The sequence below is a fragment of the Sceloporus undulatus genome, chromosome 6, assembly GCF_019175285.1.
Source record: "Sceloporus undulatus isolate JIND9_A2432 ecotype Alabama chromosome 6, SceUnd_v1.1, whole genome shotgun sequence".
NCBI classification, from domain to species: Eukaryota; Metazoa; Chordata; class Lepidosauria; order Squamata; family Phrynosomatidae; genus Sceloporus; species Sceloporus undulatus.
The window spans coordinates 119346370-119372290 of NC_056527.1; the positions used below are offsets into that span (position 1 = coordinate 119346370).

The window sequence follows — 25921 nt, forward strand, 5'->3', positions numbered from 1 at the left end:
ATGCTCAGAACCTAAGGGCCATTTTTTACATATTGATGGCACTGACTTATTGGGAGAGCAGGGCAGCAGTTTGCGCTTGAATTGTGTTTCCCACATTTCATCATTTCTTCTCCTGTTGGTTTGAGTAAAGTGCTGGAGGGGAAAGATGGCCAGCCTGTTGCCCAGCTGCACTGTTGATACACCGGTTCCTTGGAGCAGATTTGGCATGGCCCAAGCATATTTTCAGAACAGTGTAAGTTGCTCCTGAGGATGACCTTTGGGGTGGGGGAGACATTGCCTGGAGACGCATACAAGGCCTTGCGCCCCCCCCCCCCCCCCAGAGCTGGGTTTCAGAGCAGGAACTCAGGCTGGTAGTTTTGGTCTCCCCACCCTCCCCCTCCAGTCTCTTTTAATTGTACTGCTGTCTGTAAAAAGTTTGTTTTCTCTGCTGTCTGAATCTCCCAGAGAGGTGTTATTAATTCTCTTAGACATTTCTGTGCCCAGAGCACAAAGGGAAAGTGTGTGTGTGTGTAAGAGATGAGGAGAGGGAGAGGCTGTCCTTGCACACAGCAAACCATGGGCTGTCTGAGCTAATCAGTGCCACGCTGCTGGGGACTATGTCACACCATAGAAGAGGCCCTCGTCCAGAGTTCTGCATCTTGCAGAGGAAGGAGTGTTTTGAGATGGCCACAGACCCACTTACAAAGCCACCTGGAAGTGTTACTGGATGGAGGAATTGACCACTGGCTTCATCATATTTGTTTGCTTCTTTTTAGTGCCCCTGTCTTCTAGGTCTGAAGCTCATTCTTCCTTGCTCCTGGCGATCCACCTGCTAGCTCAAGCCTTTCAGATCAGAACAAGCTGCAGGTGTAAAATCATGGCAGGGTTTTGAACTGTTCTTTGTGGGAAGCCTCCGTGTTTAGCCTGGGCGAGGGAGAGTGTTCATCCCCATGTGCTGTCAGTCCCGGAATAGCCTTTCACTTTGTGGCTGAGGGAGTGTGCCTGCTCCAAGGCCTGGTGGCCAGTGATGGCTCCAGGAAGGCATTAGCGTTAAGGACAGCTGCACTGAGTGGCTTGGAAGGGGTGATATGAGCCAGTATTTGTATTTATGGTCATCTTTGCAGGCTCTTGAGATGCAAAAAAGCCTATGAAGCTGGTAGTCCTAACTAGCAGTCCATGCTCTGGGTGAACTGCATCGGGAGGGAACTGTGACCTTGCAGTGGGATGCATCTGATTTTGGGGGACAGAGGTGCCTGGGTACACTGGAGACCCACAGTGAGGTCTTGAGGAGGTGGCAGTGGATGGCTGGCATCTAGATAGCTTTTTAGCCCAGGAAAGAAAGAAAGCAAGCCTCCTCTCTTCACCATCTGCACTGTTTGTGGCTCCAAACTGACCAGGACCTTTTTCCCCTCCAGGAACCTGATCTCCTCCAGGGCCTGGCTCGCATTAAAGGGAAAGAGGAGGGACTCGCCAGAAGAGCAGGAAGGGAAGACGAAGGAAGGAAGGAAGGAAGGTCCTCCTGCTTTCTGTCTCTCTCTCTCTTTGTCTCCTTCCTTGCAGACCATTCTTCTTTGGACCCCTGGCCCAAAATGTCTAACCAGAGAGGTCTTTCTGATCATGGGCAGAGGCGACATGGTGGGGGGCTACCATTCCCCTCCACCCACTGCTTGCTAAACTGAGACGCCACCCCCTCCCCAGCCAAGCAAGACAATAGAGGCAGCCACCAGTGGGAAGCAGTTTTTCGGCTTTTGTTAGCTGCAGGCAGCAGCTGTCCTTCTCATTCTGGCAGGTGGGTGGACGCGGGATGACGGCAAACTTCAGAAACAGCCCCCCTCCTGCCAGCGCCACCAGTCTGCAAACTCCAGGGCAAGCAGGAGGGCTCTGGTTTAGGTGCGGTTGTCACGCCAGCTTTCTCTTGAATGAAAAGTAGAAGGCAGTCGGGACAGGAGAAGGAGATTGGAGAGGGAGCAGCCTTGTGCTGGGCTAGAGGAGGGGGCCAGGCAGGGCAAGACCCCCACCACCATGGAAGAAGGCTTGGCAGATGTGGGACTTGGAGCCTAAGGAGGAATACCCACCCCTTCTTTCCATCTTTTATTCTCTTGCTGTAGGGGTAGCTGGATAGAAAGCCAGTTTGAAAAGTTTGAACTGTAGCTCCCAGAATCCCCTAGCAGGCATCTGACAGAGGCATCCTCTAAGAATGGAGACTAAATACAGTCCCCCCTCCTACTTGCGGATCTGAGATCCATGACCTCGACTGTGTGCGGAGGGGCGATCGCCTTTATTTCTAACAGCACCCTATTTGAGGCTTGAATACACATGAACCTCCGTTTTTGTGGGGGGAGGGGGTCCGGAGTGCATCCTCCGTGCAAATGGAGGGCCAGCTGTAAAATCTTTAGTCATTGAGGTGCCACAAGAGTCTTTGTTTTTACAAACGGCCATGCCCACCAATCAAAAATGTTTGGACTGCAACTCCCATAATTCCTGAGCCATCATTCAGTGGCTCACTGGCACTTTCAAGAATGTGGTTTCCTTTGGGAAAAGAGTTGATAGAAAAGCCTTGGGCACTTGGTGGTGGTGTGTTAATGGGGGGGGGGGGCCACCTGCCACAGAGCTACTCTCCCCCCCCCTTTCTAGTCTGGTGGGATGAGAGGTCTCTTCTGGGGGGCATGCCTTTCTCATCAGCGCCCCCCCCCCCCCGTTATTACAGGCCTGGTTGGTGAGGGCACAGGTGACGGGACCTTCTCGGTGGCTTCCCTCAGACTGAGGAATCTCAGCTCCCTTCCCATCAGCAGGCAAGGGTCTTCTACTTTGCCATGGCCCTTCATTTGAGTGATGTTGTGCATCTCTCCCTACGAAGGACCCAAGGAGCCTTACAGCAAGACTAAAACAAGGTATAGCTAAACACCTGGTTGTATTTTTTAAAAAGCAATCAAGTGAGCTGAAAAATATTCCTAATTTAAAACAGTGTGTAATAATTTATAAGAGATGCCAATAAAGATAAAATGCAATAGATGGAAGTGGCAATGGGCAATGTCCTTGGCTAGCCCCTGGGATTCGGAGGGCAGCTGTGAGGATGAAGCCAGCCCCACACTGGCCTTGGAGGGCAGGTTTGCAGAACAGCCAAATAAGCCTCAGGCCTTGGGAGCACATGACGCTGTCCCATGCAGGGAATTGAATAAAGTGGGGGGCTTGATACTGGATAGGGCCGGGTGTCCCTTGGCCACTTGTGGGGTGGGGGTGTACACTTGGAGACATCCTTCTGCTGTCTCACCCTCACTTCCCAGTTGCCCTTCCTTCCTTCCTTCCTTCCTTCCTTCCTTCCCTCACTTTGCTGAGAGCACAGTTCAGGGGAGCTCCTTTTAGGTCTTGTTGTAGGGAAGGACCTTTAAAGGTTTGTTTGTTTGTTCTTCCTCCCTCCTTTCCCTCTTTCCCCTTGCAAGGCATCACCTTCCTCTAACCCTTGGATCACTCTCAGCCCTGAAGAGTGTTTTGTGGGAAGGGGGAGGCACTTTGCCAAGCCAAGCCAGCTGCTTGTGGGGCAGGGTGCGGGAGGACAGTGGGCAGAGAATGAGCAGCCAATTGCTGGACGTAATTGGATTAACAGACTTTCTCTTCCTTTCATGCGCTTGGGGTATGTGTCTGTCTCCAGTGCTTCTCTGCCTGAAGTTCACTTCCAGAAAGGGTTCCATAGATGTTCAGTCTTGCTATCTTTCAGTTTCAGCAGCTTGATCATCCAAGTCTGTGCTGAAGCAGAAGGAAATGTAGCCGCAAAGGGAAACTGGGTGACTTGCGCAACTGCCACGCCACCGACACACTGGCTCCCTGGGGCCAGATAGTGCAATTCTGCACTTCCATGGTCAGGGAAGACCCTTGAAAATCACCTGGGTGGGAGGTAGTCATTACCTTTATCTGGACATCTCTCTGTTCTCCAAAGCATGAGAGAGAGGCAGACACTGAAGCTGTTCCCTTCTTGCCCCCAGAATGCCCCATGGGGGTCAGCAGGTGCTGCTGCCTGGCCCTCCTGCACTTCCCCAGAAGGCCATGCTCATGTCTTAGGAAACCCTCTTTTGCCCAGTGTTGTTTTTTTTTAAATAACAGTTCCTTCCCCTTCTAAAAGATGAAAAATACTTTCTAAGGCTCCATTATCAAATAATATTTGCCAGCGATTGTGACTTTGTCCCATTTGCTCTCCTCTGAAACATGCCCTCCCAAACTTCTCTGAAATTGAATTTGGGTTGAATTGGTAGGGCCCAGGGCCAAATGTTTACCCCACCACAGGTTGCTGCAAGCCAAAAAAGTGTGTTTAGAAATGCAACCTAGAGGTAGCCACCGGTCAGTTTCCAGCTTTGGGTTTTATTTGTAGCTCCAGGAATGAAGAATCTCGTCCTGCTTTCAATTTTTCCTTGCATGGGGGGAAGGGGCACTGGGGACTGCTAGTTCCAAAGAGCTTTTGGCCGGGAAGGGGACATCTGATGTCGCAGGTGGGTTTCCCTATTCCCTGGGCGCCTCTTCCCCCCGCCTGGAAGTAGCAGCTGTTCAGCCTGGGGTTTGGGCCTCCATTCTGAGGTCTCTCTCTCTCTCTCTCCACAGGTGTGTCTGTGTGGCTGGGTGTGGTGGAGTGTGTGTCTCTTTGTGAGATTGGTTGTGGCATCTTGTATCCCTGCAGCCGATTACAGCAAACAGAACCCCTTACCTGTCACTAAAGCGGCAGCTGGCACAAAGTGGAGGAGCTGGCAGAGCAACCAGCCAAGCGCAGTTGCCGGGAGCTCAGAGGAACCCTTCCTGGCGCATCCTCTTCATGTGTTCCCCCGTGGGCTTTCCTCAGACCTGGGGTGGGGGGACCCTGCAGTCAGTTGCAACATCCTGGGGAAATATGGACTCCTTCCTGGAAAGCTGGTCTGCAGTCTTGGTCCTCCTCCAGACAATCTAGATGGCTCCAGGGTTCCCAGAGCCCTGGGAAGGAAGGGAAGGGGCACCAGAGCTTGGGCTGTGCTAGCTGGGGGCATTCTCAGGGTTACATTTCCCCTTCCCCCAAAGAAAGGAACTTCCCAATCCTCTCCCACACAGCACTTGAGCTTAAGGGAAATGTGAGACATTCCTCTCCTCCTCAACCCTCCCAGCAGCCCAGTTGAGTGGCCTGGGGGTCTTTCAATGGGGCAGCTGCTGGGAAGGACAGCCCTCCCTTGCTCTGTTTCTCCAGGCAGTTTCCTTTGGCAGATAACAGGAGCCCAGTTATCCCATCTGTGCCCTTCTCTCATCCTGCCTTCTTTGCACACATTCCAGTCTGCCCCATAGCAGCCATCTTCTCTGGGATAAACATGCTTTCTCCTTTCACCCCTGTTAGCGTGGTGCCTTCAGCTTCCCTAATGGTGTTGTTAGATTTGAACTCTTAAGCACAAGGAGCCTGTCCTGGTCATTGCTGTGAATGACAAGCTATAGTAGCCTTCTGTTTTGTTGAGCCTGGGATGAACCACAGCTTCCTGGGGCCCTTTCACACAATCATAGTGCTATGATTCCACTTTAACTGCCATGACAATATCCTGTGGAATCCTGGGGTTTGTCTTTTGGTGAATCATGACAGCTCTTTGTCTGAGAATCCTAGTAGTAGTAGCAGTAGTAGTAGTAGTAGTAGTAGTAGTTGCTATTGTTGTTGTGTGCCTTCCACTGACTTCTAGGGTAAGATGACCCTAAGGTTGCAGGTTTCCTTGTAAAGCTTGTGTCCTCATGCCATTGCGGACTCATTCACTCGCGCGAAAGTCATGCTGGCGTTTGGGAGAGAAGGAGCTGAAGAGAAGGGTTGGTGGCCAGCCCCACAGTGTGTGTCTGTGTGCTGAGATATTGGGGGGGGGGCAGAGCTATTGGGACTTTATCCGCACTAGGAGCTGTCTCTTATCTCTTCTGAGAAGTAGAGCAAAAGCTGAAAAGGGAAAGGTGGAGGGGAAGGGGCCTCTCTAGTAGGATAATACATATAAAATACATAGCAATACAGGAAATGATTCAATAAAACAGGCACCAAAAGAAATAGCAAGTGAGAATTATGCAATGCCTGGGAACGCTTCTCTGAACAGGATGGTCTTCAGCTCCATTTTGAATCTGGTTAAAGAAGAGATGGCTCTTGTTTGTGGGGGAAGAAGGTTCCAGGAGTGAGGGGCAGCAAGTGAAAAGGGGCAAATCCAGGATGAGGCAGAGGAAATCCTGGGCTGAGACAGTAGGCCTTGACTACCAGAACGGAGGGCCCTGGTGGGAAGGTGAGGAGAAAGAAGGTCTGATAAGTAAGGAGGGGCAGCCCATGGAGGGCTTTAAACGTTGACAGCAGGCGCTTATACTGAATGCGGAAAGGGAGGGGGAGCCAGTGAAGGGATGCCAACACAGGAGAGATGTGGTCAGAGCGGTGGATGGAGGTGATAATGCGTGCAGCTGAATGCTGGACAGAGATTAAAGGACGGAGGTGAGAAAGAGGAAGCCCAGCCAGGAGGACATTACAGGAATCCAGTCGTGAGATCACTAGGGCATGGACCAGGATCTTGGCAGTAGAGACGGAGAGATATGGTCGGATTTTGGCAATCTAGAAGCCTTGGCTGTGGTCTGGATCTGAGGGATCCACGACAGAGAAGAGTCAAAGATAAAGCCAAGACTAAGGGCTTGCTGGACTGGTTGAATGGAAATGTTGTCCACAGAGACAGAAAAGGAGTGTTGAAGGGTGGGCTTAGGAGGAAAGACAAGAAGCTCTGTCTTGGACACGTTGAGCTTCAAATGCCGATGGCGCATCCACTGCAAGACAGCTGTGAGGCAGGACGAAACTTGCTGTTCAAGCCTTGGAGAAAGGTCAGGGGCGGAAAGATACAGCTGGGTGTCATCGGCATAGAGATGGTAGGAAAAGCCAAGAGAGCTAATGAGTTTCCCTAAGGACAGCGTGTAGAGAGAAAACAGAAGTGGACCCAGAGCAGAGCCCTGGGAACTCTAACAGAGAAGGGACTTCATCCTCTGTTCCCTTATCTGTTGGAGTTGTATGGGGAGAGGCAGTCCTCCAAGTACCCTGGGCCCAAGCCATTTAGGGCTTTATAGGTAATAACCAACACCTTGTATTGCACCCGCAAGCGAATCTGCAGCCAATGTAGATCTTGCAGAATAGGTGTTATATGGCTAGTCCTGGAACATCCAGTAACCAGCCTTGCTGCCATATTCTGGACCAATTGTAGCTTCCGGGTTTGGTACAAGGGTTGCCCCATGTAGAGCGCATTACAGAAATCCAACAGAGAGGTTACCAGAGCATGTACCACCGTTTCCAGGTCCCCCCGGCCCAGGAAGGGACGCAGCTGACATATCAGCCGAAGCTGATAACAAGTGCTCCTGACTGTCGCATCCACCTGAGATGTAAGGTGGAGCGACGAGTCCAAAAGCACCCCCAGACTGCGCACTGAGTCCTTCAGGGGGAGCGTGACCCCGTTCAGGACAGGTGGACAAATATCCTTCCCTGGGCCAGGGGAGCCTATCACGAGTACTTCCGCTTTCTCTGGATTCAGGCTGAGTCTGTTTTCCCTCATCCAGCCCATTACTGACTCCAAGCAAGCATCTAGAGGAGAGATGCCATCCTTAGTCACTGCATCAGTCGGAGACACAGAGAAACATATTTGGGTGTCATCAGCGTACTGATAACACCGCGCCCCATGTCTCCGGATGATCTCTCCCAGCGGTTTCATGTAAATGTTAAATAGCATGGGGGACAAAATCACTCCCTGAGGGACACCGGATGTCAGGGCCCTCTTATCAGAGCACACGTCCCCCAGCTGCACCATCTGGATAAAGACAGTGGTCTCCCTTGGACCAAGGCCAGGCGCTTTCCTGAGAGGCCACAGCCCTAGTGGGCAGCTGGAAGCTGGGGAAGTGTGGAGGCTGGGGAAGTGTGAGGCCTCAGGTGCAATTCTCCCCATTGAATTTGTCTGCTGGATCTGACCTGTGGGGCATCTAGGGTGAGTCCTGGCCTGGACCAGAGGAAGTCAAAGGGGTTAAGAACATAGGGTGTGATGCTTCCTCATCCTCTAAAACAAGACCCAACCTGGTGCCCCCAAAAAGAGGGAAGTAAGAAATGGAGGTGTTGAGGTGGAAGTGTAGCATAGCATGGGGGGAGGCTCCCCATTTTGCTTCATGCACTTGTAGGGGGGAGGAGCAGCCAGTGATTGCTTGCAGGCTCAGACCCATCTTTTCTGGGAGACAGGACAGCTTGCAGCCAGCCCTTCATCTCCTTGGGGAAAGCTAGAAGATGGATGGGGGGGGGGGGGGGGGGGGGGGGGGGGGGGGGCTTGGCAAGGCCAAGGCCAGCCAGCCATTCCCCCCTCCCCATTGCATGCGGAGGAGCTTTCATGCCTACAGATCCTGTGCCATCCCCTCAGCTGTCTCTTGGAGTGCCCCAGGAAATCTTTTAGCCCTGGTCCCTAAAGGGATGCCAGCTTGGGAAGATGGCATTTTTTTCTTTGCTCTTGGTGGAGCCCCAGGGAATTTGTTTTGGCAGAGTCCAGCCCTGGGGAGGGAATTTTGGCTCTCCCTCTCTGGCAGGTCAGCAGGGCTGCCTCTTGGGTACTCAGCCCTGACAGGGATCATTGGTAGGGGACTGATGCACCTGGCCTTCCTGAGCCCTCCGGTTGTCTACTGGGCGATGGGAGTTGTGCTCCAACACAGTCAGAGGGCACCAGGTGGTGGGGAAGATGCGTCAACTGCGGGCCCACCATCTACTCTCCTGTCCCCACACTTCCAGATTTCTTCTTGGGATGCAGGGGAGCACCTGGGGCAATACCTACCCTCCCTTCCTGGTGCCTTGGGGCTGCTGGCACAATGGAAGTATTGACCCATGGTGCAGAAAAGAAGGGCTTGCCTGTGTGGGTAGACCCCCCACTTTCTTGTTTCAGGCCCTCTTGGGCTGGTGTTTGGAATACGTCTACTTCCTTTTTTTCCAGGCTTTTAGAAACATAGAGTGGGTTGGTTGTTTGGTTGGTTGGAAGGAAAGTTGGTTGGTTGGAACCCAGGACAACCCCCCCCCCTTTCCTCTTTCCAGCTGAGGCTGCTTTCTATTTGGCTCCCCTCCTGGGTTTGCAGGCAGGAAGGCAGACAGGTGGCACCCTGGAGCCCTGTCTGTCCTGCAGGTGGCTGGTGCTGCAGTGGGCTTTGGCATGACAGTGGCAGTGGAGGGACCTGCCGTTGGGGTCCTTCTCCCTTGGCATGCCTTGCTTCCTCCAAGCCAGGAGAGAGCCCTTCCTGTTCCCTCTATAGGGCTTTTTTTTTTTTTTGGGGGGGGGGGGGGGAACCAGGCAAGCACATATTTGGCTCCCATCGGGCTTTTGAGCCTAGATCTGTATCATGGCCAACCAGCAATTACAAACCCCTTCTTTTCTCCAAGAAAGAAAACATCTGGCACATGGTGCTTTGTCCCCCCCCCCCATCCAGTTCTTATTTTTAGCCAAGGGATTGGAGTTTCTCTTGTAATCTGCTTGTAGTTCAGGTTCACCTCCCACTCCCCCTTGGTTTGTGTGTGTGTGTTTGGGGGGGCAGTGCTTCAGATCTACTTGCAGCTGCCTCTCTTGGCTGAATTTGGACAATGGGGGGGGGGGGGCTGCAAAAAGCTGCTGTAGCCTGAGGCTGGGAAGGAACAGCTTGCAGGCAAGCAAGCAGCCTCTCACGGCCCAAGTGCTGGCTCAAGAGGAGGAAGGACTGGGCCGGCCCAAGCCCCTCTCACTCCTTCCTTTGAGGGTGGGGTGCCAGCTGTTTTTGTTGTTGTTGTTGTGTGCCTTAAGTCATTTCTGAATTCTGGTGACACCTAACGGGTTTTCCTGGCTGAGAGAGTGTGATTAGCCCACAGTCACTCCTTGGGTTTCTGTGGCCAAGCGGGGGTTCAAACCCTGTTCTCCAGAGTTGCAGTCGAGTGGTCAAACTATGACACCAGGCTGGCAAACAGGGCTACGGCCAGATGTTATGGCAGCTGCTGCTCCATTTTTTCCAGGCACCTGCAGTTGGCTGCCCTGGGCTGGGCTGAGGTCAGTCTCATGGAAGACTTTTTTACCCTCCATCCCAGCTTAAATCAAGCTTCTAGTCCCTAGACTGCCCCACATCCTGCAGAGTCCCTTGGGAAGCCTGACTCACTGGCTCTGGGAGCATAGAATCCACTCGGTCAGACTTATTAATGCAAGAAAAGAGAACCCTCTGGTTGCATTTCTCTTGTTCCCCTCTGATGGCCGCAGCTGGACTGGGGTGAAGGCAAAGGGAGGGCCGATGGCCTCTCTGCATCCATCTTAGAATCATAGAATCATAGAATAGTAGAGTTGGAAGAGCCCACTAGGGCCCTGATCCAGTCCAACCCCATTCTGCCATGCAGGAAATCCAAATCAAAGCATCCCTGACAGATGGCCATCCAGCCTCTGTTTTAAGACCTCCAAGGAAGGAGACTCTATCACCTTCCAAGGAAGTGCATTCCACTGTCGAACAGCCCTTACTGTCAGGAAGTTCCTCCTAATGTTCAGGTGGAATCTCTTTTCCTGTAGCTTGCATCCATTGCTCCGGGTCCTGTTCTCTGGAGCAGCAGAAAACAAGCTTGCTCCCTCTTCAATATGACATCCCTTCAAATATTTAAACAGGGCGATCATATCACCTCTTAACCTTCTTTTCTCCACGCTAAACATCCCCAGCTCCCTAAATCGTTCCTCATAGGGCATGGTTTCCAGACCTTTCACCATTTTTGTCGCCTTCCTTTAGACACATGGCTCCAGTTTCTCAATGTCCTTTTTGAATTGTGGCGCCCAGAACTGGACACAATATTCCAGGTGGGGCCTGACCAGAGCAGAATACAGTGGCACTATTACTTCTCTTGATCTAGACACTATACTTCTATTGATGCAGCCTAAAATAGCATTGGCCTTTTTAGCTGCCGCATCACACTGTTCACTCATGTTCAACTTGTAGTCTACTTGGACTCCTAGATCCCTTTCACACGTAGTTTCATTCAGCCAGGTGTCCCCCATAATCCTATATCTGTGCTTTTCGTTTTTCCTCCCTAAGTGCAATACCTTACATTTCTCCGTGTTGAATTTCATTTTCTTAGCTTTGGCCCAGCTTTCTAGTCTATTCAGGTCATTTTGAATCTTGATCCTGTCCTCTGGGGTATTAGCTATTCCCCCTAATTTGGTATCATCTGCAAATTTGATAAGTATGCTCCCAATTCTGTCATCCAGGTCATTGATAAAGATGTTGAATAGCACTGGGCCCAGGACAGAGCCCCACTGGTCACTTCTCTCCAGGATGAAAAGGAGCCATTGTTGAGCACCCTTTGGGTTCGGCCGGTCAACCAATTACAGATCCATTTAACAGTTGCCTTGTCTAGCCCACATTTTACAAGCTTGTTTGCAAGAATATCATGGGGAACTTTGTCAAAGGCCTTAGTGAAATCAAGATCTACTATATCCACAGCATTCCCTTCATCTACCAAGATGGTCATTTTATCAAAGAAGGAGATCAGGTTTGTCTGGCATGACTTCTTTCTCTGAAACCCATGTTGACTTTCTGTGATGATGGCATTGCCTTCTAGATGTTCACAAACTCTCTGTTTAATGATCTGCTCCAGAATCTTTCCTGGGATGGATCACAGACTAACTGGACGATAATTGTTGGGATCCTCTTTCTTCCCCTTTTTGAAGATGGGGACAACGTTTGCCCTCCTCCAGTCTGCTGGGATCTCTCCTGTTTTCCAGGAGTTTTCAAAGATTATTGCCAATGGCTCCGATATTACATTTGCCAGTTCTTTTAATACCCTTGATCTTCCAATCCCCCCCCCTTTTCTCTGTGCCTCTGTGAAGCAAGAAAGCGGGGAGGAGGAGAGAGGGAGGCCTGCAAGGGTTTGGGGTGTGTGGGATGAAGCCCTGAGAACCTCCTCTGGTTCTTGTCCTTGGAGGAAAGGAGGCAGAGGTGGCCACTGCATACCTCTTCTCCCCTCCTTGGTCCCTCCCAGTCCTGGGCTGGGCAGAGCCTTTGAACCCTCCCATCCCAGTTCCCAAACTGGCTCATCCTTGTCTCATTAATTCCCATGATGTACAGCAGCTGCTCTCTTGAACCTGTTGCAGAAATGGTACTTGGAAGGAGGGAGCCAGGGCTCTTCTGGTATGGAATGGATGCACCCAGATGCCAAGGAATCCTTTTATTGGGCAGATGAGTCTGGAGAGAGCCTGGAAAAATGGGTTCCTTGGACTACATTTGGGGATTCTGGTTGTTGAAATCTGAAACGGAGGCTGGGCAGGCGATGTGGCTCAAGCAGGCACAAAGGAGAAATAAGTCTTGCTGATAGGCAGGGAAGAAATTGAGTACAGCCTCCCAGAGTCAGGGCGAAATTCTCTTTAGAGCATGGTGCATGTGTGTCCTCCATCCTAGACACGAAGGACACAGACTTTGACTGCTTCTGCCGCCCCTCTCCTTCCCCCTGGTCCCAAATAAGAGCTGGTCCCCACACGGGGATGGTGCCCTGACCGTTCCAGACATGCTGCTGCTGCTGCTGCTACTCCAGGAGGGGTGAAATATTTCCAGCCTTATTTCTCTGCCACTCTGGTACCAGCCTTGTTCACCTTTGGGAAGGGAAGGAATATGCAGTCCTTTGGATAGGAAAGCTATATACCTGAAAAGTCTGAATGGGGAGGAGCAAGTGTGAGGGTTGGTGGGTGTCCTAATAGCAGCTCCTGAAAAGCAGCTTCACCAGTGGCTTCAGAGGCCAGGATGCTTACCTTAAGAAGTGTGCTTTCCACAGACCCCCAAACACAAACTATCAGGCCCAAACTTGGGGTCTGGAGGGGCCTTGCGTACGAGGGGGGAAAGAGAGGGATATGGTGTAATCTTGGGGTGTCTTCCAACTTTCTTTCCATCACATCTGCCAAAGGAAGGGTTGCTTTTTCAGGCCATGGTGATGACGATGATGACATCAAGAGCATCCTGGCTGCCCCCATCACGCCAGATAACCCCTGTGGCTTCTTCTGGGCCTGGACACACTTTTGAGGGGCCTGATGATTCTGTGCCCCCCTCCCTGGACATATGGCAGGCAAAAGGTTTACCCAGCCCACCAAGGCCCCCCTTGCAGAAACAGTAGGCATCTGTTCCAGGCGGTCACATGGGCTGGCCGTTCTGTCACTATTGTTAACCGGAGGTTGGGGTGGGGTGGGGACTTGCAGCTGGCACTGTCCCACCATCTACCAGGCCCTGGACATGGTTCCCTCACCTCCCTCCACACCCAGAAAAGGCTGTGAGATCGAGCTGGAAATGGGGAGGGAGTGGGTGGGTCTCTCTCTCTCTCTCTCTCTCTCTCTCTCTCTCTCTCTCTCTCTCACACACACACACACACACACACACACATATTGTGCCAGGCAGACACAAAGAGGGGTTCTGGAAAATGCTGGGGATCAAGGAATGGATTTCTATGTGGAAGGAACTTGTGGATGGTGCTTGTATTGATGATGATGATAAAATTTATTTCTATACCACTATTCCAAAGATCACAGCGGTGTACAACAAGTAAATAGAACAATAAGAACAACAAACCCCAACATACACAATATCATATTACAATAAAACAATAAAGCAGTTAGTTAAAAACAGTTAAAACCATGCAAAACAACCCCATACAAATGGCTGAAGATGGATTCCACCAATTACATTGCCAGGGGAAAAAGAAGAATACCAACAGGCTCATGGGGGAAAAGCCTGGCGGAATAAAAAAGTCTTCAGGTTCCTCTTGAAAACATCAAGGGTGGTAACTGTACGGAGCTCATGGGGGAGAGAGTTCCAGAGCTGAGGGTCCGAAACTGAAAATGCCCTCCAAGATGAATTAAGCCGAGCATCTGGAACTCTTAAAAGATGTTTCCCACCCGACCTGAGAGTGTGGGGCGGATTGTATGGGGAGAGGCGGTCCTCCAAGTACCCTGGGCCCAAGCCATTTAGGGCTTTATAGGTAATAACCAACACCTTGTATTCGGCCCGGAAGCGAATAGGCAGCCAATGAAGATCTTTTAGGACTGGTGTTATATGGCTGGCCCTGGAACATCCAGTAACCAGCCTTGCTGCCATATTCTGCACTAATTGAAGCTTCCGGGTTTGGTACAAGGGTTGCCCCATGTAAAGCGCATTACAGAAATCCAACTGAGAGGTTACCAGAGCATGTACCACCGTTTCCAGGTCCCCCCGGCCCAGGAAGGGACGCAGCTGGCATATCAGCCGAAGCTGATAACAAGTGCTTCTGACCGTCGCATCCACCTGGGAACTAAGGTGAAGCGACGAGTCAAGGAGCACCCCCAGACTGCGAACAGAGTCCTTCACAGGGAGCGTGACCCCATTCAGGACAGGTGGAAAAATTTCCTTACCCAGGCCAGGAGAGCCTATCACCAGTACAGTGGTACCTCGGGATACGAAATGCGCGGGTTACGAAATTTCCGGGATACGAAAAAGTTGGATTGGCAAAAACTGTTTCGGGTTACGAAATATTTTTCGGGTTACGAAATTCATTTCGGCGCGAAATTCAAATGCTATAGGCTTCCAGCGCTAACGGAAAGCTATTTCGGGTTACGAAATTATCGCGTTACGAAGGGAATGGCGGAACGAATTAATTTCGTAACCCGAGGCACCACTGTACTTCCGTTTTCTCTGGATTCAGGCTGAGTCTGTTTTCCCTCATCCAGCCCATTACCGACTCCAAGCAAGCATTTAGAGGAGAGATGCCATCCTTAGTCGCTGCATCAGTCGGAGACACAGAGAAACATATTTGGGTGTCATCAGCATATTGATAACACCGCGTCCCATGTCTCCGGATGATCTCTCCCAGCGGCTTCATGTAAATGTTAAATAGCATAGGGGACAAAATCGCTCCCTGAGGGACCCCAGATGTCAGGGCCCTCTTATCGGAGCAACAGTCCCCCAGCTCCACCATCTGGAATCTACCCGAGAGGTAGGAACAGAACCACTGCAGAGCAGAGCCTCCGATACCTAACTCACTCAGGCGATCCAGAAGGATACCATGGTCGATGGTATCGAAGGCCACTGAGATGTCCAAGAGCACTAACAGGAACACACTCCCCCTGTCCATGCCCAGGCGGAGATCATCAACTAAGGCAACCATGGCAGCCTCAACTCCATACCCTGCCCGGAAGCCGGTTTGAAATGGGTCCAGATAATCTGTTTCATCCAAGATCCCCTGAAGCTGAAGGGCAACTGCCCTCTCGATCACCTTCCCTAGAAATGGCAGCAGCGAGACAGGCCGATAATTATTCCGAATTAGGGGGTCAAGGGAGTGCTTTTCAACAAAGGTTTTACAATGGCCGTCTTCAGAGTAGATGGAAACTGCCCATCCTTGAAAGATGAATTAATAATACGGTGCAACATATTTGTTGCAACCGTTCCCCCTTGAGCTGTCAACCATGAAGGACAGGGATCGAGAGAGCAAGTCGTCCTCCTAACACTTCAGAGAATCTTGTCCACATCCTCAGTACTTACAGACTCAAAGTGATCCAGTTTAACCAAGTCTACGGAAGCTCTGGATACCTCTACTCTAGATTCTGAACTAATACTGGCGTCGTGATCAGCCCTTATCCGAGAGATTTTATCCGCGAAGAAGTTATTAAACTCGTCACAGCAGGCTTTAGATGCTTCCAAAATAGGGTTCAGGGGGAGGGGCAGTTGGGTTAGCTCCCTCACTACCCTGAACAGCTCTGCCAGACGCGACTTCGCGGACGCAATACGTGCAGCATAGAAAGAACGCTTTGCTGCACCTATTGCCACTCCATAGGCCTTCAACTGAGACTCTAGGAGTGTCTTGTCGGATAAGCGCTGGTGTTTCCGCCAGTTGCGCTCTAGTCGTTGCAGAGCCCGCTTCCTCATCCTGAGATCTTCCGTATACCAGGGTTGTTTTTTGAAAGCAGGCCTGAAAAGATGCTTGGGAGCGATGCTGTGTAAAGCCCTGGAGAGATCAGTATCCCAGGTGTTAGTCAGGGCAGTCAGTTCCAACCATATACCCCTCTAGGGCTTCTTGGAACCTTTTGGGTTCCATCAGCCTTCACGGGTGGACCATCCGAATAGGTCCGCCACCCCCGGGAGGGTAGAACCCTTGATACTAGCCTCGACCAGGAAATGGTCTGTCCATGACAAGGGAGAGACATTAATAACCTCTGTCCACGGAATCTCCATATCCGTACAGAAGAGAACATCGAGTGTATTACCAGCCAAATGCGTGGGCCCTGAGACTAATTGGGACAGGCCCATGGCTGCCGCGCCTGTTGGACCATGACTGGCCTCGAAAGGGATGTTGAGGTCCCCCAAGACAAGAAGCCTAGGGGACTCCAACACCAGTTCCGAGACCAGCTGTGTCAGCTCAGATAGGGAGTCAGCGCACGGGGTGGCCTGTAGACCAACAAAATCCCCAAACTGTCCCTGGTCTTCAGGGTCAGGTAAATGCACTCAATGTAGTCAGTCTGACGCAAATGGTTCCTGGTCAAGGAAAGAGTGTTCTTATGGATCAAGGCAACACCCCCCCCCCCCCCCCCCCCCACCCGCACCCTGGTCCTTAACCCAGCTGGGAGGGCCTGAGCCCACACCGCTTCACTTTCAGGCCCAAGCCAGGTCTCAGTAATGCATGCCAGGTCACAACACTTCTCCTCTAGCAGGTCGTACATTATGTGGGTCTTATTCTTTATGGACCTGGCATTACATAGGAGCAGAGACAGGGTTTGTGGTACAGTTGGACTGACCCACAGATCTCTTTGGTTAGGAGAGTGGATGGAAGGAGAGATAGATATTACACATCGATCCCGCCTTCCTTTCCGATACGACTCCACTCTCCTACCGCTATATCTCCCCCTGATGATGATGATGATGATGATGATGATGATGATGATGATTAACCTTTATTTATCACAAATTCCTGGGCTGGACACATGCTCAGAGGTACCCTCTTCCTTTTCTGGGAGTAATCCTCCTCCTGGAGGCGGAATTTTGCATTTGGCTCCAGTTGGTTATGGGCCTTTATTTGGGGGTCCGGCAGAAAAGCGAAGGCAATCCCACTGCCTGAGGCCTGCCTGTCCATCCTGAGGCAGAGAGTCAGGTCAGGATGATCACCTGGCTTCCCAGCTGACTTCCTGTGGGGGGGGACCACAGCCAGGCATCCCTCGGTGGAGGGGTCATCTAGCACCTTTCGAGGTGGCCGCCTTCCTCCTTGCTTTTCCATTCTTGCTGATGAACTTGGGGTGGAGGTCCCATTCCTTTCAACTGTTGGCCTCCTTCCTCCAAGAGCTTTTGGGCATCTGGAGGGTCAACCTGCTTTCCTCTTCCATTGGAGGGCACTATGGTAGGCTTGGTGGCATGGGAGAAGGAAAGAAGCGGTAGTGCCATGCACCCCGGTCTCTCTTGTTTTTCTGAAGGGGGCAGGTACTCCTGGTTTAGAGAGGCGACTCCTGACCTCTGGCCTCACCTGGGCCCTTTCCTTTGCACAACCCCCAGAGACAGCTGGCCAGCCTTGGTTTCCTTGTAAGATGCATTTCTGGAGCAAGTGGACTTCCCTCTCTCAGCTTTTTCTGTGTATCTGCCTGTTGGGATGACCGCTTGCCCTCCTCAGACTGGAGAGTACCCCTCACTTTTCCTCCACAGACCCCAAAACCTGAGGTGGGGTCCCACCAGTTCCTTCTGACATGTTTTCTTTACTCCCTTTTTCTCACTCCTCTTCAGGACTCTTCCTCCCCTGCCTTTGCTCCTCCTTCCAGAAAGAAAACAGGAAACTCTGTGCTTGGCTGACTATTCCACTTTGCCTTACGAGTAGAACGGGTTAACTTCCCCAGCCCAGGCCTGGCCGGAGGGGGAAGCATCAGATTTGGGATTGGCCTATATATATGCTGGGTTTTCCTTGGAGGCTGGTTTGCAGGAACTGTATTTGTAATGGTGTCTGTCTGCATGTGAGCTTGTCCCCCACCCCAAGTCACAATTCTAAAATGCTCCAAGAGGGGTGGGGAGCCCTGAAGTGAAGGAGCTGGTCACCCGGCTCTCTGATGAGGAGAACTTCAGGTGGGGATTTTCTTCACACCAGTGGAAGGGAACACCTTTGGTCACTCTTCCAAGCGGAGAGGAGAGCAGAGATGGGGCTGGCCCTCCATCTGCCCACCTGAGGGGACTGCCTTCCTGCCTTCTTGGATGGGTGGGAGTGGGCTCAGGCTGATGCTAAATTTAGTCTCTTCCTCCCTTTGCCTCCAAAAGATTATCTTAGCAGACCTTGCCTTCAGTCCATCTCTCTGTCCCTCCAGATCCACATTTGTACCCCAGCATTGGTTCTCTGGTTCCAACCCTTTTGCTTGGGGTGGATGGGTGAAGGTGTCCCAGCAGCTTGGCCTGAGTACCATCCGTTCCTGGATGGGCATTGCATCCTGACTTGGCATCTGGGAGGCTCCAACGCTCTGTTAATACAGGCGGTGACCATTTTTGGCTGCACTTCCACATTCGTTTTTTTAGAATTAGAACTGGAGTTGACCTGACATCATGTCTGGTTTTGTTTTCAGCCAGTTTTTTGAGGAAAGCAAAGCTGCCACATTTGGAATTCCCCCCCCCCTTCTATCCCCCCTAAAAACAAATTGGCTTGGGCAGGGGCCTGATGTAGGCCAGACCTTCCCACCCTGGCTTAGTCCCTACTCTTGAAGAAGCCTGGCTGAGAGTGGAGAGCTCTGACCCTATCCATCTTTTTGTGGATGGTTTTTCAAAGTGGGGAGACACCCTTCCTTACCCAAGAGAAGGGCATTTGCCATTTTGCTCCAAGTGCGACAAATTTTGTGCTAAAGAAAGCTTCGCCAAAACAGCCCCAGAATGCAAAAACTACTAGCCGTGCCCCGTGCAAAACCACTTGTAATCTCACTCAGCAGTTACAAAACGTTCAATATTTTTCTTTGCTACCTAGGAGAATGAAACACGTGAAGAGGTGTTATTCCCAATGGGGACCATGGTGCCTCAAGATATTTCTGGGCTGGGAGTCTTTCGGAAGAAGGCCCCCAGAGCCAGCTGGAATTTGCTTCCCGGTTTCCTGCCTGAGTTTGTCTGAACAGGAGCAAGGAGTTCCCCAAAGGGTTGTGTTGTTTGCTGTGAGGCGAAATTATTGTTGTTTCTAGTTATACAAATATGAATTTGTAATGTGCAAATTTCTAGTTAAGTCTGTTCTATTACATTTGTCTTACTAAACTATTGCACACACTGTCCTGGGAAGTTCTCTGGCTATTTTATATTGTAAGCTGCTTTGGGTTCCATTTGGGGAGAGAGTGAGAAATAAATCAATAGAAAATAAGTAAACAAATATGAAATAGAAATGAAGGTTCTTGATGGATCCTATCTTGCTCCCTCCCTCCTCCCTTGCAGACCTGTCCCGGAACCGCTTTGCTGAGGTGCCCGAAGATGCGTGCCACCTGATGTCCTTGGAAGGGCTGAGCCTGTACCACAATTGCCTACGCAGCATTCCTGCTACCATTGCCAACCTCCAAGCCCTCACCTACCTGAATGTCAGGTAATGCATGCGGAAGGCAGCCCAGGCTGGGTGGGGACCAGGGTTGGTGGAATAGGGCCTCCTCTGGATTATTGTGCAGAGAAAGCCCCAATCCCCTGGCTAGTCCTTTTCCCAAGGGGGGCATTTTCTTGGCTAAGGTCTCTTTCCCCGCAGCCGGAACCAGCTCACCTCCCTGCCCTCCTGCCTCTGCCGCCTGCCCCTCAAAGTCCTCATCGCCAGCAATAACAAGCTGGTCTCCCTGCCCGAAGACATCGGTGCCCTCAGAAGCCTGCGCCAACTGGTGAGTCCAGGCTCAGGGGGGGCCAGTGGGTGCAGCCTCCTCCTTACCCCCCAACCTTGTCCTTTGCAGCATCCTGTAGTGGTCCAGTTTTGCCGTTACTTGTTGAGGTTGAAGACATGTGGAGATCAGGAGAGTTAGGAATCCCCATATCTCACATCCCCCTCCCCACAGACTCAAACAGTGGGAACAATAGAGTATGTAACTGCTGGCTTCACTACTGGCAGTGCAGCAGCAGTCAAAAGCTGAACAAATACAGGCTAAATGAAGCTGAAAGTCCTGAAGGAGTTGCCAGCCTTTGGTAAAAGACACTTTGGGGAGAGGAATCCTTGAGGCCAAAGTGCGGGGGAGGGGGGGTGTTAGCAAAAGGAAAGGCCCTCCCCTCCTCCTCCTCTTCTTCCTCCTCCTCCTCTCCACCCATCACCACCTGCCTCCGATCCGGAGAGCAGTGGGACCTCCTCAGGAGGAGTCTGAGAAAACTCTGAGCTGGACCCTCCAGAGGAGGCAGGCCCAGGGTTCCTACCATTGCTGTTCTCTGAACTGGGCAAAACGCCTTCTCTTTATCTGGTCCCAGTTACTCATCCCCCCCCCCCCCAATGATTTTAACTGACTGAAGTTTCTGAGTATCCTTTGAGGCCAGTCTAATACTACAGCCGTTAGCAGCGCTGCTCCCTTCCCTCCATCACATGCCTCCTTCCCAGCAGACAGTGTCAGGGTAAGGGTTTTTTTTTTTGGGGGGGTGCTCTGTGAGGGGCCCGAAGGGGGACTGTGTCTTTCATCTTTCGTCTCCTTTAACTCTTTCCTGAGCAGGACGTCAGCAGCAACGAGTTGCAGTCTCTCCCAGCCAGCATGGGGGGGCCTGGAGTCTCTTCGGGACCTCAACATCCGGAGGAACCAAATTGCCATCCTGCCTGAAGGTCAGTCCCCTTCTGGGATGTTTTCCTTGCTGTCTTTTTCACAGGTTTCGTAAAATTCCCCAGGGGAAGGAGCAGCACTTGGGAAGAGCCAAGGTGGTGCCTCCCACCTCCATGCCCCCCTGACACACTAACTGGCTCACACCTGTGCTGTGTCTCCCTCCCAGAGCTGGCTGAGCTGCCCCTTGTGTGTCTGGACTTTTCCTGCAACCGTGTCACTTGCATTCCTGTCTGCTACCGCCACCTCCGGCACCTGCAGTCCATCCTTCTGGAGAACAACCCCTTGCAGTCCCCCCCAGCACAGGTACTCAAGGTGTGGCTGGGAGGGAGAGACCATTGGCAGGCAAGGGCCAAAAGCACCAGCTCACCCTCTGCTGTGAGAGGTGGGGAAGGGATGACCTCTGGTTGTCCGACTCTGTCCTCCTTGGGCAGAGTCCTTGCTCCATTCTGCTCCTCCTTAGCCTTCAGCACAAGCAGTCTCTGCTGCTTGTGGCTGCCAGCATCCCTGCCAGCCTCTGCTATTGAGAGCCTCTGGGGAAATGTAGAGCCCCAGCCTTAGGTGCCTCTGGACACAGGTTGGGCTGTGGTTGGAATAATTTGGATTTTCTCTCTGCCTTGAAAACTCCCTCCCAATCCTGACTCCTATTCCAGGCACTCTGGCCTAGTGGTCATGGCACCTAGGTCGAGAGCAGGCCCCATTGGACACTTGGAGAGATATAGGGACCCATGACCCCCACCCCACAAGGGGATCATTGTCAAAGCCTCTTCAGGTTTTGCCTGAAGGTGCCCCTATCAGCGGTGGCAGCTTTTGTCCTGTGGGGGAGGTGCTTTTGGACCTTGACCGGCCGGCCATTTTACCCACAGATTTGCCTGAAAGGCAAAATCCACATCTTCAAATACCTGAATATTGAGGCCTGCAGCAAGGGCCGGGTGGACCTGGCAGAATTCGCCCGAGGGAGCCGCCCCACTGGCTTTGGAACCTGGTGAGGAGGGGGCAGAGGTGGGGTGCTGCAAGGCTGCACCCCTCGCCAAAGGAAGGAGACTCTTAGGCCAGCTTGGCAGCAGGATGGGATGGAGTGGGTGTTGCTTTGGCATCCTCCGGGGAGAGCAAATAGGCCTCTTGGGAGGACAAAACCTGGCCTCTCCTTTTTCCCACCTCATCGTGCTTCTCTTTTCTCCTTTGCCGCCCTCACAGCCTCCCAGATGATTTGTACTCCATGCGGCAGTATGGCGGCCTGGACTCGGGCTTCAACAGCGTGGACAGTGGAAGCAAACGGTGGTCGGGGAACGAGGTACAGCAGGGCCATGCTTGGAGTGCAGGGGTAATGCCAGCTGCTTCTGAAACTGCTGGCTTAGATTGTGGGTCCCTGTCCTCATGCAGCCCCACAAACTGAGAAGGATGTGTTAAACTGGCTGGGAGAGCTGAGCTGGTGTTTTCTCCCCATTCGTCCCATGGAAGGCCTTTATACATTTTTTCCCCATCTGATCCCCTTTTCTCCATCTCTTAGTCTGCAGATGAGTTCTCAGACCTCTCCTTCCGCATCGCTGAGCTGGCCCGGGACCCCAAGCAGCTGAAGAGGAAGAGCAATGGGGCAGGTGAGGCATTGTGGCTGAGGAGGGAAAGCGGAGTCAGGAACATGTGCCAGCCTAGGTACCTCTGTGTGTGTGGTGTCACTGGTTGGAGAGTGAATGCACAGTCAGAGAATGGGATGAGAAGTCCTGAGAGCAAATCTTTCTCTTCCTAAGCACAGCTGATGCCAGTGACCTGGATCAGGTGGACTACATTGACAGCAGCATTAACGGCGAGGAAGAAGAGGAGGAGGCAACAGTGGTGACTGAGGGCAAGTTGGAGAGCGGGGCTGGGAGAAGCGCATTCCTCAGAGTGATGGAGCCCGGTCTGACCAGCAGGTGAGCAGCGACCCCTGGCGGACCTTGCGTCAGAGCACCCCTGAGTGCCTTTTTCTCTTTTCTGTTGGATGGAAAAGGGGAGAGAAGCCCTCACCACCAATGACTGCCCAGAAATCTTAAGCCAAAAAGGCTGCCCAAAAGCTACCCTGAGTGGATTTATCACCCAAACTTCTAAGTCCTCTGTCAGGACATTGAGGAGGAAGCCATCCTGGCATCCAAAGCTTGGGAGCAGCCACCGAGATGGTCCTGTTTTGTATCCCTGCTCGAGTTGCCAGTGAAAGTGGGAGAACTAATAGAGGGGCTTTCCCTGAGGCTCTCAAAGCCTGGATAGCTTTCCATATCGGGACATATACTGTATTTAATAAACAATAAGTATGGGGAGAAAGGTTCCTTTGTATAGCCTAGTGTACTGTATAAGGCTGCATGGGGAATAAGCAGCACTTTGAACTGTGCCTGGAAATGGACTGGTAACCAGTGGGGCTGTGTGCTCCTTATGGCCAGCCAGTTAACAAATCTGGAGGCAGTTCTTTGGACCAGCTGAAGCTTCCAAAGACTCTTCAAAGGCAGCCCCATGCAGAGTGCATTACAGTAATCAGGACATAATTAAGGCACATGTCACTTATGCCAGATCAAATGTGGCATCTGAGGGTAGAAAGGGATTCCTTCGCCTCCGCAGCCACTAGAAATTAGCCAGAACCAAGACGGCTGTTCTGTGCATGGGCTTGATTTAGTCTCCTGCTGCCACCGTTGATGTTCAGAGTAGCTCTCCTTTCAGGGTCTGCAAGGACTTCCTTCCGGCTGACCTATGCTATGGAGGTGGCCTGCCCTCCTTTACCAGTTCTATGGCTCATTTCTAGCCTGCTTTTCTTGGGGATCGGCTCTCCCCTTACTCTAGGAAGGTGAGTGGGAATGGCATCTGGGGGGCTCTGCTGTTTGGTGACTTGCCCGCTCACTCTCCAGGGCCAGCCTGCCCCGGCCAGAGCCATTTGGTGAGGAGCGCCGGCGCCCAGAGATCTTTCAGCTGTGGCAGGAACAGGAGCGGCAGCAGCCACCACCGCGGCCTCTGTGGAGCCAAGGAGCCGAGAAGCGTGAGAGGTACCAGGCTGGATAAGGTCCTGGGAAGACAGCTGGGCCCATGCCCCCTTTTCCCCGACAAGCAGGCTCTGTCCCCAGAGAAGTTCCTTCTGAGGCCAGTGCCTTGTTGTGGCTGCCCTGTGGCTTCTGGCTAGCTAGCTTCCTTCTTCCCAGGATCTGCCCATGGCCCTGCCCAGTTCGCTTGCCCTGAGCTGCGGAAGGAAGGACAAAGTCTCTCCCTTGTAGGAAGGGATGCCTTTTCTCTCACTTCCCACCTCCAGCCTTCCTTTTCTCTCCTCTGCCACCAGACATGGTTCCTCTTCTCCTAAGACAGCAACCCAAAACTCTGCTCAATAGATTCCTCCTCCTGTTTCTCCTTCAAAGGGCCTTCCTCACTTTTTTTAGTACTTAGTAGATACCATTGCTTTCTCTGTCATGAGAGCCCTGTGAGGCAGACCACTGTGACTTCTCATTTCATGATTGGATCAGGAGGAGAATAACTGGCTCAAAGCCATATATTACCTGACAGAGGCAGGGCCTCCTTGCTCCAAGTCCTACTTTATTACCTATCTGGCTACACTGGCATTACTTAAGAAGAAGGTTGGAGTCCCTCTTTAAAACCCAGCAGTTGATTTTGTCAGGGAAGCGAGGATACCAGATGCTGCAGTCCAGGGAAGTCCCCCAAAACACAGCCACCTGTGCAGTGGGCATGTAGTTCTGGCTTTTCTTTCTGACACTGGGGTCTTTTTACCTCCACAGCAACAGTCTAACAGAGAGTAGCAGCAGCCTCTCCCAGCTGAGGTATCGAATGGGCAAGGTAACTGTCAGATTGCTGCTTGGCTGTAGCCAAATTATTGCTGTGTGTGCATCAGGGGGAGGATTGCATGCAGTGCTCTGTGTGGCTTCTCTTCAGAGAAAGAGAGTGTGTACATGTGTTGTGTTTTGCAGTGCCCCTCCGACACTAGCCGCACAGATGGCTATTTTCTTCCTTTCTCCTCCTTTGGGGGCAGATGGTCAGTCTTCACCTCTTCTCTTTGTTTTCTCACAGGGAGAACAGCTGGCTGGTTCCCTCAGGCAGAGCCCCTTGCACTATGCAGGTAAGTTGGGCCCCAGCATAAGTGCAATAGCCAGGGAGCCCTTCTGGTAGACAGGGCAGAAGGGGCTTCTGGGGAGGGGGCACGTGTCTCCAGGGCTCCCCACTTGGAGGTGAGGAGAGGCTGCCAGTGGAGGAGATAGGTTGGCACAGCACAGGGGATGATGTGGGGACCTTGGCTGCTGGCTTTCGCTGTGCATGAGCTGGCATGGGCCGCTAGAAGCTGAGGGTCGCCATTGCTAAGCCACTTCCTCCGTCTCTCCCTCTGTGCGCAGATCCTTACCACCCACAGAGTTCCATGGTGGGCGCCAACTCTTTGGCCCGTGAGACCAACTCCATGCAGAAACCTTCCAGCTTCCTTTTCCGCTCCTCCTCACGTCACAGCATCCAGCGGGGAGGCTCTGGTAAGCATCAGGAAGGGCAACCTCCAAAATGAAATATGGAGGATTCCTGCTGTGGCAGATCATACACTTTGCTGGCTGGCCAAGCCCTCTGTGTTGTCCCCTGGATTCGTGAGAGGCGTCTTTCCTCTGTCAGTTACCATACACAGCTGAAAGTACACACACACACACACACACTCTTTGCAGTGAGAGGAGCCAAGAAGTCAGGGGACAGTTGGAAAGAACACTTCTTTTGATTTACTTACTAAATGCTTATACCAACTTTCTACTGAAAATAGTTCCAAAGCATTTTAGGAAAGAGGGAGAAATCAGTAAAAAGGACCAACTAGGTGAAAATCTGCTTCAGCAGCAAATCAGCTTAAATGGCAGGAGTTTGTATCTGAAGGATGGCAGAAATGAAGGCCACCTGGCTTCCCTTCTCAAGGGTTCCAGAGCCTGGGAGCAGCCACTGAGAAGTCCTTCTCTCATGTCTCCCTCCCTCCAAATTGTGCCTCTGAAGGTGACAAGACATCTCCCTGGGATTGTGAAACCTAGGCTGGAGGCTGACGTGGGAGAATGTGGTCTTTCAAGCCACTTGGCCACAAAACCAAGCACTTCAGCTGTCCTCTTTTGGCCCAGAGGATTCTGGCATTAGCCTAGAAGTACTTCTGTCTGAGGCAAGTGCATTTTCTGCATAGACCCATACCCTTCTTTGATGGTTTGGCTTTTTCCATATGCCTGTGGCCTATTTCCACCCTG

General features: G+C 52.0%; 1 protein-coding gene across 1 annotated transcript in view; it reads left to right on the forward strand.

Moving 5' to 3' along the window:
• LRCH4 (leucine rich repeats and calponin homology domain containing 4) overlaps positions 1-25921 on the forward strand; it is a 40292-nt gene that overhangs the window by 8144 nt on the left and 6227 nt on the right. The window contains 13 exon segments of the mRNA XM_042471857.1: positions 19372-19516; positions 19670-19796; positions 20604-20645; positions 20647-20710; positions 20875-21011; positions 21572-21690; positions 21903-21999; positions 22216-22303; positions 22459-22615; positions 23576-23710; positions 24449-24506; positions 24738-24786; positions 25058-25186. Of these exon segments, the coding sequence (XP_042327791.1) occupies positions 19372-19516; positions 19670-19796; positions 20604-20645; positions 20647-20710; positions 20875-21011; positions 21572-21690; positions 21903-21999; positions 22216-22303; positions 22459-22615; positions 23576-23710; positions 24449-24506; positions 24738-24786; positions 25058-25186 (1347 nt within the window).